Source organism: Syngnathoides biaculeatus, chromosome 22, assembly GCF_019802595.1.
Source record: "Syngnathoides biaculeatus isolate LvHL_M chromosome 22, ASM1980259v1, whole genome shotgun sequence".
In the NCBI taxonomy this organism is placed as follows: Eukaryota; Metazoa; Chordata; class Actinopteri; order Syngnathiformes; family Syngnathidae; genus Syngnathoides; species Syngnathoides biaculeatus.
In genome coordinates this window covers 1,482,988-1,495,838 of record NC_084661.1, presented here as the reverse complement: position 1 = coordinate 1,495,838, position 12,851 = coordinate 1,482,988, and the positions used below count along the sequence as shown (strand labels likewise).

The 12,851-nt window shown below is 40.4% G+C and overlaps 1 protein-coding gene across 1 annotated transcript in view; it reads right to left on the bottom strand.

Annotated features, from left to right (window-relative positions):
• Positions 1-2,533: 2,533 nt before the first annotated feature.
• LOC133495543 (myosin-4-like) overlaps positions 2,534-12,851 on the bottom strand; it is a 28,090-nt gene continuing 17,772 nt past the window's right edge. The window contains exons 20-38 of the mRNA XM_061810324.1: positions 12,600-12,736; positions 12,271-12,526; positions 10,296-10,538; positions 10,043-10,219; positions 9,819-9,964; positions 9,639-9,729; positions 8,841-9,230; positions 8,647-8,773; positions 8,456-8,574; positions 7,907-8,103; positions 7,643-7,826; positions 7,364-7,529; positions 7,151-7,275; positions 5,743-6,051; positions 5,457-5,660; positions 5,169-5,294; positions 3,061-3,231; positions 2,781-2,981; positions 2,534-2,707 (exon numbers count right to left, since the gene is read on the bottom strand). Coding sequence (XP_061666308.1) covers positions 2,549-2,707; positions 2,781-2,981; positions 3,061-3,231; positions 5,169-5,294; positions 5,457-5,660; positions 5,743-6,051; positions 7,151-7,275; positions 7,364-7,529; positions 7,643-7,826; positions 7,907-8,103; positions 8,456-8,574; positions 8,647-8,773; positions 8,841-9,230; positions 9,639-9,729; positions 9,819-9,964; positions 10,043-10,219; positions 10,296-10,538; positions 12,271-12,526; positions 12,600-12,736 — 3,528 coding nt within the window. The 3' untranslated portion in view covers positions 2,534-2,548. The remainder of the gene's footprint in view (positions 2,708-2,780; positions 2,982-3,060; positions 3,232-5,168; positions 5,295-5,456; positions 5,661-5,742; positions 6,052-7,150; positions 7,276-7,363; positions 7,530-7,642; positions 7,827-7,906; positions 8,104-8,455; positions 8,575-8,646; positions 8,774-8,840; positions 9,231-9,638; positions 9,730-9,818; positions 9,965-10,042; positions 10,220-10,295; positions 10,539-12,270; positions 12,527-12,599; positions 12,737-12,851) is intronic.

The following is a 12,851-nucleotide window of genomic DNA, read 5'->3' as shown; positions in this document are numbered from 1 at the left end:
CCTTTCCCCAGCTACTTCACTTCCTCCAGCTTTTCCACGGTGATCCTGAGGGGTTCCCTGGCCAATCAAGAGATGTAGTCTCTCCAGTATGTCCTGGGTCATCTTCTGAGTCTTCTTCTGCTGAGATGTATCTGAAACACCTTAACAGGGAGGCGTCTGGAGGCATCCCAATCAGATGCCCCAGCCACTTCATCTGGCTCCTCTCAATGAGGAGAAGTGTCTCTACTCTGAGCCCCTCCCAGATGACAGAGCTTCACACCCTATCTCTAAGCAAAATCCCAGACACCCTGCGGCAGAAACTCCTTTCGGCTGCTTCTATCCAGGATCTTTTTCTTTCGGTCATGGCCCACAGCTCGTGACCATAATTAAGGATAGGAATGTAGATTAACCGGTAAATTGAGAGTCACCTTTTGGCTTAACTCCTTTTCCATAATGGACCGATACAAAGTTTGCTTCACTGTAGAGGTTGTACCAATCCGCCTGTAAATTCTCACATTCCATTCTTCCCTCACTAATGAACAAGACCCCAAGATAGTTCTCGACCTCACACACTAGCTCAGGCTCCTTCTCTGCTACAATCCACGTCCCTAGATTCAGCTACTGTACCTGGGGATCAGATCGCCAAAGTACCAGCCTTCAGCCATACTGCCTACCGTGCACTGCACCTGACCCCGATGGCCCCATCCACAGGCGGTGCACCCGTGGGAAAGCGGACCCATGTTACCCTTGCATGCTGTGGCCAGCCTGACAATTAAAACATGCATAGAAAAAAAATATGCAAGAATATTGAGAAAAACTCCTTCAGAATGCCACATTGCTTCAGAATCCTCTGATGCCTGATGTCCCTTTCTCTGCTATTGTTTGCGTGTTTCACTCCCAGCTCTTATCAAACAACGGATCGAGTTTTTATTTAAATTTTTTTATCCAGAGGTGTATATTTTCCTCTATAATTTCAACAAAGATACTGAATTCAAAATGTAACAGGTCAGCACAAGACGGGGGGGGGGGGTCCTCTTTCAGTAAACCCGCTAGTGCTTGGCAAATAATTACCACCTCTTCGGTCACGTCTTCTCTCTGATGGGTTGAATATCCTTGAGTGTGGTATTTTCTTCTAAATCATATTGGATGTATGAGATGGGGGTTCCAGAGCCCCCACCCCCCAATATTACTATTGTACTACTTTCAGGTTTATATGTATGTTTTCATTTTGTATTTGTGTGTCTGTACGGAACCCCTAACGTTATTTTGTTGGGGGAAAAAAGAAAAGAAACTCACAAAACTTTCCATTCCCTTGCAAAGGTTCTTTGCACATTTCTATGGGAACTGTTTTAAATATTGACAAAAATGTACTTTAAGTACCCCTTAATAATAGTGGTAACATCCAATTACTCAATTTAAAATGAAACAACTACAACTGCATTATACAATACAGTATATGCAAGTTATTTCTCAAATGGTTACAAATACATACCACTTAATGCCACAGGGGGACGCCAAGCGTTACGTTTCACTGGACTTTATGAAAAAATACATTCAGGGAATATGTAATTTGATTTTTGTTTAACGTTCACCTACATAAATAGTACAACAAGAATCAAAACTTAAAAACACTTGATAGTTCAGGCAAAAACAAAGAGGCAATCATTTTATCCTTTTTGGGAACTACATTAGGGGTTTTTGAATTGGAGAAAAAAACTGGAAACACTTGAAAACAACACGAATTAATCGATACAGTAAGTTGCAGTTGTTTTATATGCACTTTCATACCATCCAATTATCAACATTTTCATAAAAAATTAAAAATGCAGTTGAGACCGTTTTTTTAATTCTTCTTTTTAATCATAAGCAGTATGGTAAAAATTAAATGAAACATTTGAATGCATATACTCTTATATGTTGTTTATTTTGGATGTTATATCTAATCAAAAAAATTATATTAGAGATCAAACATGTCCAATACAAGAACAGCAAGCAATATTCAAAATGATGTTCAATTTAAGTTTTATGTTCATTGTTATAATAATTTGCAGTGTTGAAGAAGTACCAGGAAGAGCTCCCATTATGATGCAGTACAGTTCGACACTACCTTAAACGTATTCAAGATGTAATAGGATGGATATACAGAAGTATATTAAAAGTGGTATGAAATGTTATGGGTTGTAGGGAGTATATTTACAGAAAGAGAGAAACAAGACTTAATATATTATGGTTGATTTATTCAACTACAGTATCACAGCAAAACAAAGTCGTTGAAATTCATCAAATTAAATTGAATTAAATTATTTTTTTTTTGTTTTATCCAGCATCGATTTGGCATTGATGACCTTCTGGGAGAAGTTCATTTTTGAGTTCTATTCTGATTCAGGAACCTAGGCCACAAAACAACAGAAAATAGAGGAACATTATACTTTCATTAGTAAAATACCCCAGCCCCCCACCCCACAAATTAGTTTACATTAACTCATGGATTGGCATTTACCGTAATTCATTTTCTGTGCCTAGAGTACATCCTATAACATGACAGTCAATGATGTATTATTCACTTCCCTTATGTAATATTAGTGCACGAAGTTACCCTTCCAAATTCTCTGGTTTTGCTTCTCATCTTGTTGATCTGAGATTCCGCAATGTCTGCTCGCTCCTGGGCCTCTTCCAGTTCATGCTGGATTTTCCTTAATTTAGCAAGATGAACATTGGCCTGCTCCTCCTGTGCAAATAATTACTTTTGAAAAAAAAAAAACATCTTTGTAAAGTCATGAGTGGTTCAAATGGGACCTTACCACTTCCTCATTTTGCCTTTTGTATACTTTGACTTTAAGTTGCAGTTTATCAACAAGGTCCTGCAGCCTCAAAACATTCTTCTTGTCCTCTTCCGTCTGGTATGTAAGCTCCCTGATTCGCCTCTCATATTTACGAATTCCCTTGATAGCATCTGCAGCTCTCCTTTGTTCACTCTCCATTTCATTCTCCAGTTCACGGACCTGAAGCATATACCAAAGTCCAAGAACTTGCCTCTCTTCGAAGTTGTGTCGCCGGACTCACACGAACATGCTTGCATACCCGGGCCTCCAGTTTCTGGAGCTGCTTCTTGCCTCCCTTCAATGCGAGGCTCTCAGCTTCATCGAGACGGTGCTGCAGGTCCTTCACAGAGGTCTCCAGGTTTTTCTTCATCCTTTCCAGGTGACTGCTGGTATCCTGCTCCTTCTTTAGCTCTTCCGCCATCATGGCTGCCTGTATTTACACATGCAATGGGGAGAAAAAAAAATGGGAATGGCCATTTGAAAATCATGTTCTGATTGTTTTGTGAGTCAAGTTTGTAACACTAAAGACAAAGGTGCATTGTTGTAAATACATGAAAAACATCAAATTAGTTAGTTGGACAATTTATCAGAGTTGAACCCCATATTCAGCAGATACGAGTGCAGAAATTATCCAAACTCACTAAACCCATTGCATGCTATACAATCCTGATAAAAGTAAGGAAAAACAATCATTGTGAAACTTTCACAAATTAAAATATATTCATTTTTATCTCTGAAATAATACAATATCTTTTGGTGTGCGCTATTGTGTGAATGCAAAATGGTTGCCCAATCCTGGTACTTCTGATCACAGAGTCCTTTGGTGCATTGCGACAACACAATGAGGTTCTCTTAAGTAGCAAAAGGGATTGGAACAAATTGAGTAACAAAGAAGGACCATTGGTACAAGAACCCCCATCCACCCCACCCCAAAAAAGGCAATCCTGAAGACACTGAAATGCAAAAATAGGTGAAAAAGCCTATATCATTTTCATTTTCAGAAAACATGTTACAAATCTTGAAACTTAATTTTGGACACTTAACGATGAAGATATTTTTTTGAAATATTTTTCCACGAGGAACAATTATGACCTTTTGATAGATAAGGACTGTAAATACAGTAATCCCTCGTTTTCCGCGCTTAATTGGTCCCAAACCCACCTGCGAAAAGTGAAAAACTGCGAAGTAGGGGTAAATTAGTTTTTTTTTTTTTTTTTTGCTTCACAGGTCCATGTCGTCTTGCTGGGATGCCGCATTATACCCGAGCAATGCAGCTTCCTGCTACAGTACTGTACCAATGTATGCTGGCGTTTTTTTTGTATGTTTGTTTTATTTATTTATTGCTTTATTGGTCCATGTCGTCGCGCCGGTGATGGTGCATTGCCTTCCCCCGTAATATAGAGTACAGTACTGTACTATTGTATGCTTGCATTTTTGTTTGTTTGTTTTTTTAAGTTAAATTTATTTATTTATCTATTTATTTATTTACCTTCTTGGTCCATGTCATCTTGCTGGCGATGCCGCAAGATAACCTATCAATCTGGCTTCCCGTTACGGTACTGGCGTTTTTATTTTCCATCCATCCACTTTCTTTGTCACTTATCCTCATGAGGATCGGGGGTGTGTTGGAGCCGATTCCAGGTGTCAACAGGCTGGAGTGCTGGAGCCTATCACAGCAGTCAATGGGCAGGAAGTACACCCTGAACTGGTTGTCAGCCAATCGCAGGGCACATGGAGACAAACAGCCGCACTCAAAATCACACCGAGGGGCAATTTAGAGTGTCCAATTAATGTTGTATGTTTTCGGGATGTGGAAGGAAACTGGAGTGGACGATACCCATGCAGGCACGGGGAGAACAGGCAAACTCCAAACAAGCCGGTCCGGGATTGAACCCAGGACCTCAGAACTGTGAGGCCAACACTTTATTAGATTATCCACCGTGCCACCAATATTTATTTTATTTTATTTTATTTTATTTTATTTTTTGCTTCATTGGTCCATGTCGTCATGGCGGGGATGGCACATTAGTACGTAACGATGCGGCTATTTTTTTGGGGGGGGGATGGGGGGACGGAAATCCTTGATGCACTGAATCCGCGATAGGTGATCCGCGAGGTAGAGAGGGATTACTGTCCGCTCGTAATTAAATTATTTTAAAAAATTACCTCACTTTCAACTTCACCCTTTACATAATTGTCATTGCACTGGTCTATAATGGTGAACCGCCAACGGGTGAGGGCACACTGTATAAACTTAACATAATGTGGGGGGTTAACGCACTCTAAGTCCTCTAAATGCTAGAAGACTGCATCCTTGCACAATGTGTTACGACAAATACAACATCAAATTAATCACGAGATATTTACATCAGTGATGGCTTTTTTTGCTTTCTCATCAGAATTGCGAGCTTCTTGGATTGCGTCCTCCAGCTCACCCTGCAGCTGGCTGACATCGGCATCGATCTTCCTCTTATGGTTGAGAAGAGTTGTGTTCTGCATTCAAATGACAAGGAAAAATCCTTTTTCAAAGTTCATTAAGTCTACAAACACAAGTGTGCAATACACAACTTTAATTCCAGGGCATTAAGAACAGATTCAAAAGCAAAAGCGCATCTAGTTGATGTGTTAGCGTACATTTCCACGAATGATCCTCACCTGCGAGTGCAGCAGCCCGGCTCTCTCACAGGCATCTGCCAGTTCCTGCTCGGCTAATTTGCGGCCTCTGTCCGACTGTTCTAGCGCTGCCCTCAGTTCTTCCACTTCGGCCTGCATCAAGAGGTTCCTGCGCTCCAACATCGCTACCTGTTCTTTCAGCTCCTCTTGATTGCGCAGTGTATTATCCAGAAGAAGGGTTTGCTCCTGTTGAAAGAAAATGTAAGGTTTAATACGTTTCAAGGTCTGAATGGTATTTGTATTGAAAGCGATCAGAACATTGTTTTACTTTAAGGTGGGCTTGCAGGCTCTTCAGCTGCTTCTGAGCTTCAGAAGCCTGGCGGTTAGAGTGGTTCAACTGCATCTCCAGTTCGTTGAGGTCAGTCTCCATTTTCTTTCTGATTCGCATGGCATCATTTTTGCTGCGTACTTCAGCGTCCAATGCAGCTTGCAAGGTGTCCACCATGCGCACGTGGTTGCGTTTTATCTGTTCGATCTCCTCGTCCTTCTCAGCGAGCCTTCGATCGACTTCCCCCTTGACTTGAGTGAGCTCAAGTTGGATACGAAGTATTTTGGATTCTTCATGTTCCAGAGAAGCCTGGAATACAAATATGGGAGATGTCAATGCCAAAGGAAAGGCATTCATTCTAATGTTGGGGTTCAATGTCAAAAATATATTTTTCCCCCTTTTCCTTCGGTTTGATTCGCTCCAGTTCAGTTTGACTGAAGGTCATCCAGGTTTCAAGAGCTAGATTTTTCGCATCTTCAAGACAGGGGAGGAAGTGTTTCTTTTTAAATGTTAGTCACCATTATCTGGTTTTAAGGCTGGGAGATTTTCCACAAAAACAAGTGACACCAGCAACAGAAGAAAAGTGATTTTGCAATGATTATTATTTTAGTCGGAGGCACGATAGCTCAGCTGGTAAAGCGTTGGCCTCACAGTTCTGAGGTCCCGGGTTCAATCCTGGACCTGCATGTGTGGAGTTTGCATGTCCTCCCCGTGCCTGCGTGTGTTTCCTCTGGGCACTCCGATTTCCTCCCACATTCCAAAAACATGCAACATTAATTGGACACTCTAAATTGCCCCTCGGTGTGATTGTGAGTGTGACTGTTTGTCTCTATGTGCCCTGCGATTGGCTGGCAACCACTTCAGGGTGTACTTCCTGCCCGTTGACAGCTGTGATAGGCTCCAGCACTCCCCGTGACCCTTATGAGGATAAGCGGCAAAGAAAATTGATGGATAGATGGATGGATATTATTTTAGTCATTATACATTTTTTTTTCATTAATCAGGTATCGGAATTTTACTCTGCCAAATTTCGGGATCAATATCAATATCAATGTTTGACCTGTTTGGTCTTATGTTTTTACATTATGGCAGAATCTCTCCCTGAATGTTCAAAATTCTTCATTTGATGTAAAACTTGTATTCAGGAGAATTATGCCTGGACTGTACTGGAAGCTGCCACACCGCAGATCAGGTCTGTCCATATGGTGGCTTATGGGCCACATGCGGTGCAGTAAAGTAGGAAACAACACCTGAGTAGTCCACACACAAGCTGAGGCCAACATGTTCAGTGGGTTTCCGGAAATTCCTGCAACATCCTTCCTACAATCTTGCCTTAAACTGCTTTAAGACGTAATCAACCAAAAATTCATTTCAAACAATTACCAAATACCAAAAAGAGCCACAATACCTCAGCCTCCTCCAAAGCAGTCTGAATCTCTGTTTTTTCTGACTCTGTATGTTTCTTAGTCTTCTCCAGCTCGTGCATGACTTTACCATTCTCGCCAAGTTGGTCAGAAAGGTCGGAGATCTCCTCTACAGATCATATATCATAGCCGATGGATTAGCAGCCATATCCGTTTAAAAAAAAAAAAAAAAAAAAGATTTACTATCAAATACGTACGCTGTAAATTTGTATTCTCTCGTTTGAGGACATCAAGGTGATCCAGAGCTTCTTCATAAGAATTCTTGATTTTGAAGAGCTCTGTGCTGAGGGAGCGACATTCTTTATGGGAGGCTTCCAGCTCAACCTGACTTTCTTCATACTTTTGTCTTGACTCAGACAAAATCTAAACAAAAATATCATTCACTGGTCATTCAAAAGTTTAAGCCTACTGTAGAAAAGTTAAGTGGTGCTCTATCCTTATTGACCAAGAATGTCTGAAAAGGATATCCCTCTGACCTTATCAAAGGTTCTCTGTTTTTTATCCAGGAGAGCTGCTTGGACATTAGCCCTTTCCACTTCAGCCATGAGGTCTTCCACTTCTCCTTGGAGCCTCTGCTTTGTCTTCTCCAAAGAGGAAGACTTTGCATTCACAGCCTCAATGGCCTCTTCAGCATCTTGCAAACGTTGAGTGAGCTTTTTCCTAAACAAAGGTGATGTTCAAGAGTTCAAGAATGACCGGCAATTCTCAAAAGTAAAGATTTGTTTGAGTGTAAAGCTAACTTTGCCTCTTCCAGCTCATCATTGCGCTGGATGGCATCAGTCTCATATTTGCTTCTCCATTGTGCCACCTCACTGTTGGCTTTAGACATTGCTCTCTGGAGTTCAGCTTTGGCCTCCTGCTCCTCTTCAAACTGCTCCCTAAGTAGATCACAGTCATGACGTGCAGATTGGAGAGCGTGGGCCATGGCACTCTTTGCCTAACAGAGAGAAAATGTTGTATTTTTAAACAAAACTAAAACTGGATTTTTTTTAAATATCTTTTATCTGTCTGGGTTTTTTGGTTCATTTGTTTGTGTGCTACCTATATATCTTTTTTGTGGATGTCATTTTGACATTTTTGATGTGCTGTGGAACAGTCAGTCAAATACCCTAAATTTAGATTAAGTTGGAGATTAACAATAAACTAACTCAAGAATCACAAAAAGAACTTCATTCAGAATAATTGTATTAAAAACAGAGGTCACAATGCGATGCTAGTATGTGAGCTTATTAGTCCCTAAAATGTTCATTCTGTTCATTTGTATTTTAGACAAAACTAAGACAACAGACCTTTGTTTCCTCTTCAATTTGTCTTTTGAGCTCCTCGATTTGCTGTGTGAAGGCAAGTTTAGCCCTTGACATCTGAGAAAGGATTGCTTCTTTCTCCTCCAGAAGACGAGAAAACTCACCTGCTCAGGAGTTAAAATCAGGAATTGCAAAACCAGAAATGTGTTTACAGAAGACCGTAATCCTCATTTTACCATTTTCATTCTGCAGCTTTGCCCTTTGTGTGTTTAATTCAGTGATCAGACGAGAGTCCTCATCATGTTTTGCCTTGTGTTCACTCAGTTGGTCTTCCATGGAGTGACACAGCTTCTCATAATGAGTCTGTATTTGAACACAACTCACTGATTAAAACATTTATTCAACCAATGCCTTTACAATCCCATATTACCTTTGCTTTTACTGCGGCCTCAATGTTGCCGGACATGTCATCAACCTCCATCTTGTACTCGCTCTTCTCCTTCTCTAGCTTTTGTTTGACCCGCTGCAGGTTGTCGATGTGCTCCCCCAGCTCAGCCACACTGTCAGCGTGTTTCTTCCTCAAAGCGGCGGCTATGGCCTCGTGGTGGAGAGTGGACTCTTCGAGGTCCCGTCTCAGTTTCTGAAACTCCATCTCTCGCTTCTTGTTCATCTCTATCTGAGCTGCGGTAGCCCCTCCGGCCTCCTCTAACCTCTCACTAATCTCCTCAAGTTCCCGTGCAAGCTCACCACGCTGTTTCTCCACCTTGGCTCGGGCAACGTGCTCTGCTTCAATCTCCTCTTCCAGCTCTTCAATGCGTGCCTGAGGTCAGAACAAAATCAAAATAGTACAAATGTGTAGAGTATTGACAGTATTTTGATACATTTCATCATTTATGCTGTATTGAGTTGTGTTTGATTTCGCTATTACACTTGATTGGACAGAAAACTCATCAAATGTAATTTCCATTGAGGATTTATGCGGTATTGCGAGAGGAAGATGAGAGACACCAATCGGATCTAATAAAAGAGACGAGCAAGTGGCTGTTATAAAAGCTTCCATGAGAAATTAAGTTTTCAACGAAATTCCATTTCATTGACTGAGTTCAAAAGAAATTCCAGATCCGGATGAAACTAACTTGTAACTTATTGATTTATTAGAAGAAACATATTTAATCCTTGGGGAAAGTCCACATTTTCTGGGTCCTCATCAATCCCATTTGTGAATTACCTGCAGTTCCTTGATCTTCTTCTGAGACTGTACCGCTACACTCTGCTCATCTTCGATTTTGGATGTAAGTTGACTTAATTCAAAATCTTTCCTGAAAATATAAAAAAGCATATTTATGTTAATTATTAGATTCACAATTTTATTGCCATCCTCTTTAAATACTTCTATGTCAGTGGCTACTTTTTTAGGTTCTCCTGCAGTGTCTGCTGGTCATTTTCCAAATCCATTATGGCTTCTTGGGCTAGTTTGAGATCGCCTTCAATCTTTCTCTTGCTCCTTTCGACATCCATACGGTTCTTTTTCTCTTGTTCTAGAGACCCCTCCAGCTAACCCATTGGCAGAAACATTTCATTAAGATTTTGTATCATGTATGATTTTGATTTAGGTCAAAAGTAGAGACAAACATCATCAACTTGTTGCTCCAGCTTGATCTTAGCTTTGCTCAGAGAGTTGGCTTTGTCTTCCTCTGCTTGCAAGTCCTCGAGGGTCTGCTGGTGTGCTTGCTGCAAGGCTGACTTCTCTTTGGATAACTTGGCAATAGTATCATCCAGGGAAGACATCTCCTCAGTCAAATTTTTCACCTGGGGTAAAATAAATAAAATTAACAAACATTCCTCTCTTGGCCCCCAGCGGGGCATTCACCCATTTGACACAAACCTTGTTTTCAGTGGCATGCTTTTCCTTTTCAACTTTGGCCAGGGTGAGCTCCAAGTCATCAATATCTCGTTTCAGCTCAGAGCACTCATCCTCCAGTTTTCTCTTCTTAGCAGTGAGTTCAGCATTCACCTCTTCTTCATCCTCCAGTCGTTCACTCAATTCTTTGGTTTTTGCCTCCAACACAATCTTGTTCTTTATGAGTCCATCACATCTTTCTTCTGCATCTGCCAGGCTCTCACTTTCCTAGATTACAAAGGAGAACACAACAATATATAATGGTAACTGTTACCCAGTATCTATCTATCTATCTATCTATCTATCTATCTATCTATCTATCTATCTATCTATCTATCTATCTATCTATCTATCTATCTATCTATCTATCTATCTATCTATCTATCTATCTATCTATCTATCTATCTATCTATCTATCTATCTATCTATCTATCTATCTATATCTATCTATCTATCTATCTATCTATCTATCTATCTATCTATCTATCTATCTATCACATTGAACAGCATATCAAATCATAACAATTATTCCACTGTTATTAACCCATTCATGGGCAGGGTGGCAATTTTTTGCCTTATTGAGATAAAAGTCTCCTAACAGGCCACAATCAAGGAAATAATACTTCTTTTTCGTTTATGGTTAAGTTAAATGATAACTTTACTGATTTATAATCTCGTCCCAAAAATGGGACGCTGCCCACGAGAGGGTACTTGGGTTTTCTTAGTAGATCGTCCCAAAAACCAGAATCAGAATCAGATTAAAACACTTAAATATTTTGATATACTGACGGATATAATGCGTGAAAATCACAATGTCCCAAAAATAGGACGCTGCCCATGAATGGGTTAAAATATGGTATATTATTAAATATATTAATATATAATCTATTAAAGTAAAATTTTCCACATTCAATCCTGATATATGAACTACTGACACCCAGCCATCCATTTTCTGAGCTCCTTATCCTCACAAGGGTTACAGCAGTGCCAAAGCCTACTCCAGCCATCATTGGCCAGAAGTTGGGGTACACCCTGAACTGGTTGCCAGCCAATAGCAGGGCACATAGAGACAGACAAGAGTTGCACTCACAATCACACCCAGGGGGAATTTAGAGTCTCCATTAAGTGCACGTTTTTGGGATGTGGGAGGAAACCGGAATGCCCAGAGAAAACCCACGCAGCCACGGGAGAACATGCGAACTCCACACAGCCGGAGCTGGGATTCAAACCACGATCCTCACAACTCTGAGACCTGCACTCCAACCAGTTGCACCATCAAGCCACTGAGGTACTGAGAGTATAACTTTATTCAACATTTAAAGGTATAGTTCAAAGATGCCTTTGTAAATTTTATAATATTTAAGAACATCATTGCTAGTGTTTGTGAAATGTAAAATGTGAGATTTTTATTTTCTTCATGCATTGGAAAAAATACCACTGCACTCCATGAACTGCTTTTTGGATTATAAATTGATATCTGGCGCCCATTTTATGGTGCGTTTTTTTGTCCGTCCCAGACTCTGTCTCTTACCAAGGGATATTCATGGATTTATCCCAGCTCAAAAGTTTAAATGTTATTATATGACAAAATCAGGATATGCTATGTATTTTTCAACTATGCGCTGTTCGTGTGTGTCCATGCAGGTTTGCATGTTCATGTGGGGGTGTCTTCCGTTTAACTGTGGTGGTGGGAGGGTGGGTTTGTATGATTATTGCCATTTTTTGTCAGTTTCTGTTTCTGTAAAGCTCTTTCTGTTGCATTTTAATGTATGACCAGAGCTTCAATCAAATTCATTCAATGTGATTCCTGGAAAACCTTTGGTGTACCACAGAAGAGGTGTTCCTCACACTTTCAAAATGCCAGGGTGTACATTATTTATTTACACCCCTGAATCCCAAGTGAAACTACACATGGTTTACATTCACTCATTAAAGAAAGTTTGATTAAGTTTGTACTCACAGTTTGGATCTGAAGACACAAATCATTCTTCTCCTGAACCAGGGAAACCATTTTGGCTTCCAGCTCCTTTCTCTTTGCCTCGGCTTTAGCTAAATCCTCTTTGCATTTTGCAAATTCTTCTTTCATAATGGCCATTTCCTTCTCTGTCTCAGCACTTCTCAAGAGTGGTTTGATCTTAAAGTAAAGCTTCATCCAAGGCCAGTGTTTGACATTCATGAAGGAGCGAATGTTGTACTGGATGGTGTAAACACACTCTCTACAAGAGTATGGAATTCATGCGATAAAGACAGTATAATTATAATTGTTTTTGCTGCCATAATCATCCCTACCTCCTTTCTGTCATTTGCTGAATTTCCTTTCTCCTGAGGAAGCCACGACACAAGGCTTGAGTAATGGTGATGAGAGAGGCCAATCGCTCATCCCTCATTTCTTCTAGGAGACCCAAAAGACCTGCTTTGAAAAACACCTACAGGAACCCCACCAAAAAAATACAGTAATAATAATTTGACCATCATGCATTTTGAGATACAGAACGTCAATAGAGAATTGAAGATCAAATAAAGAGCATTACGAGTGTGTTT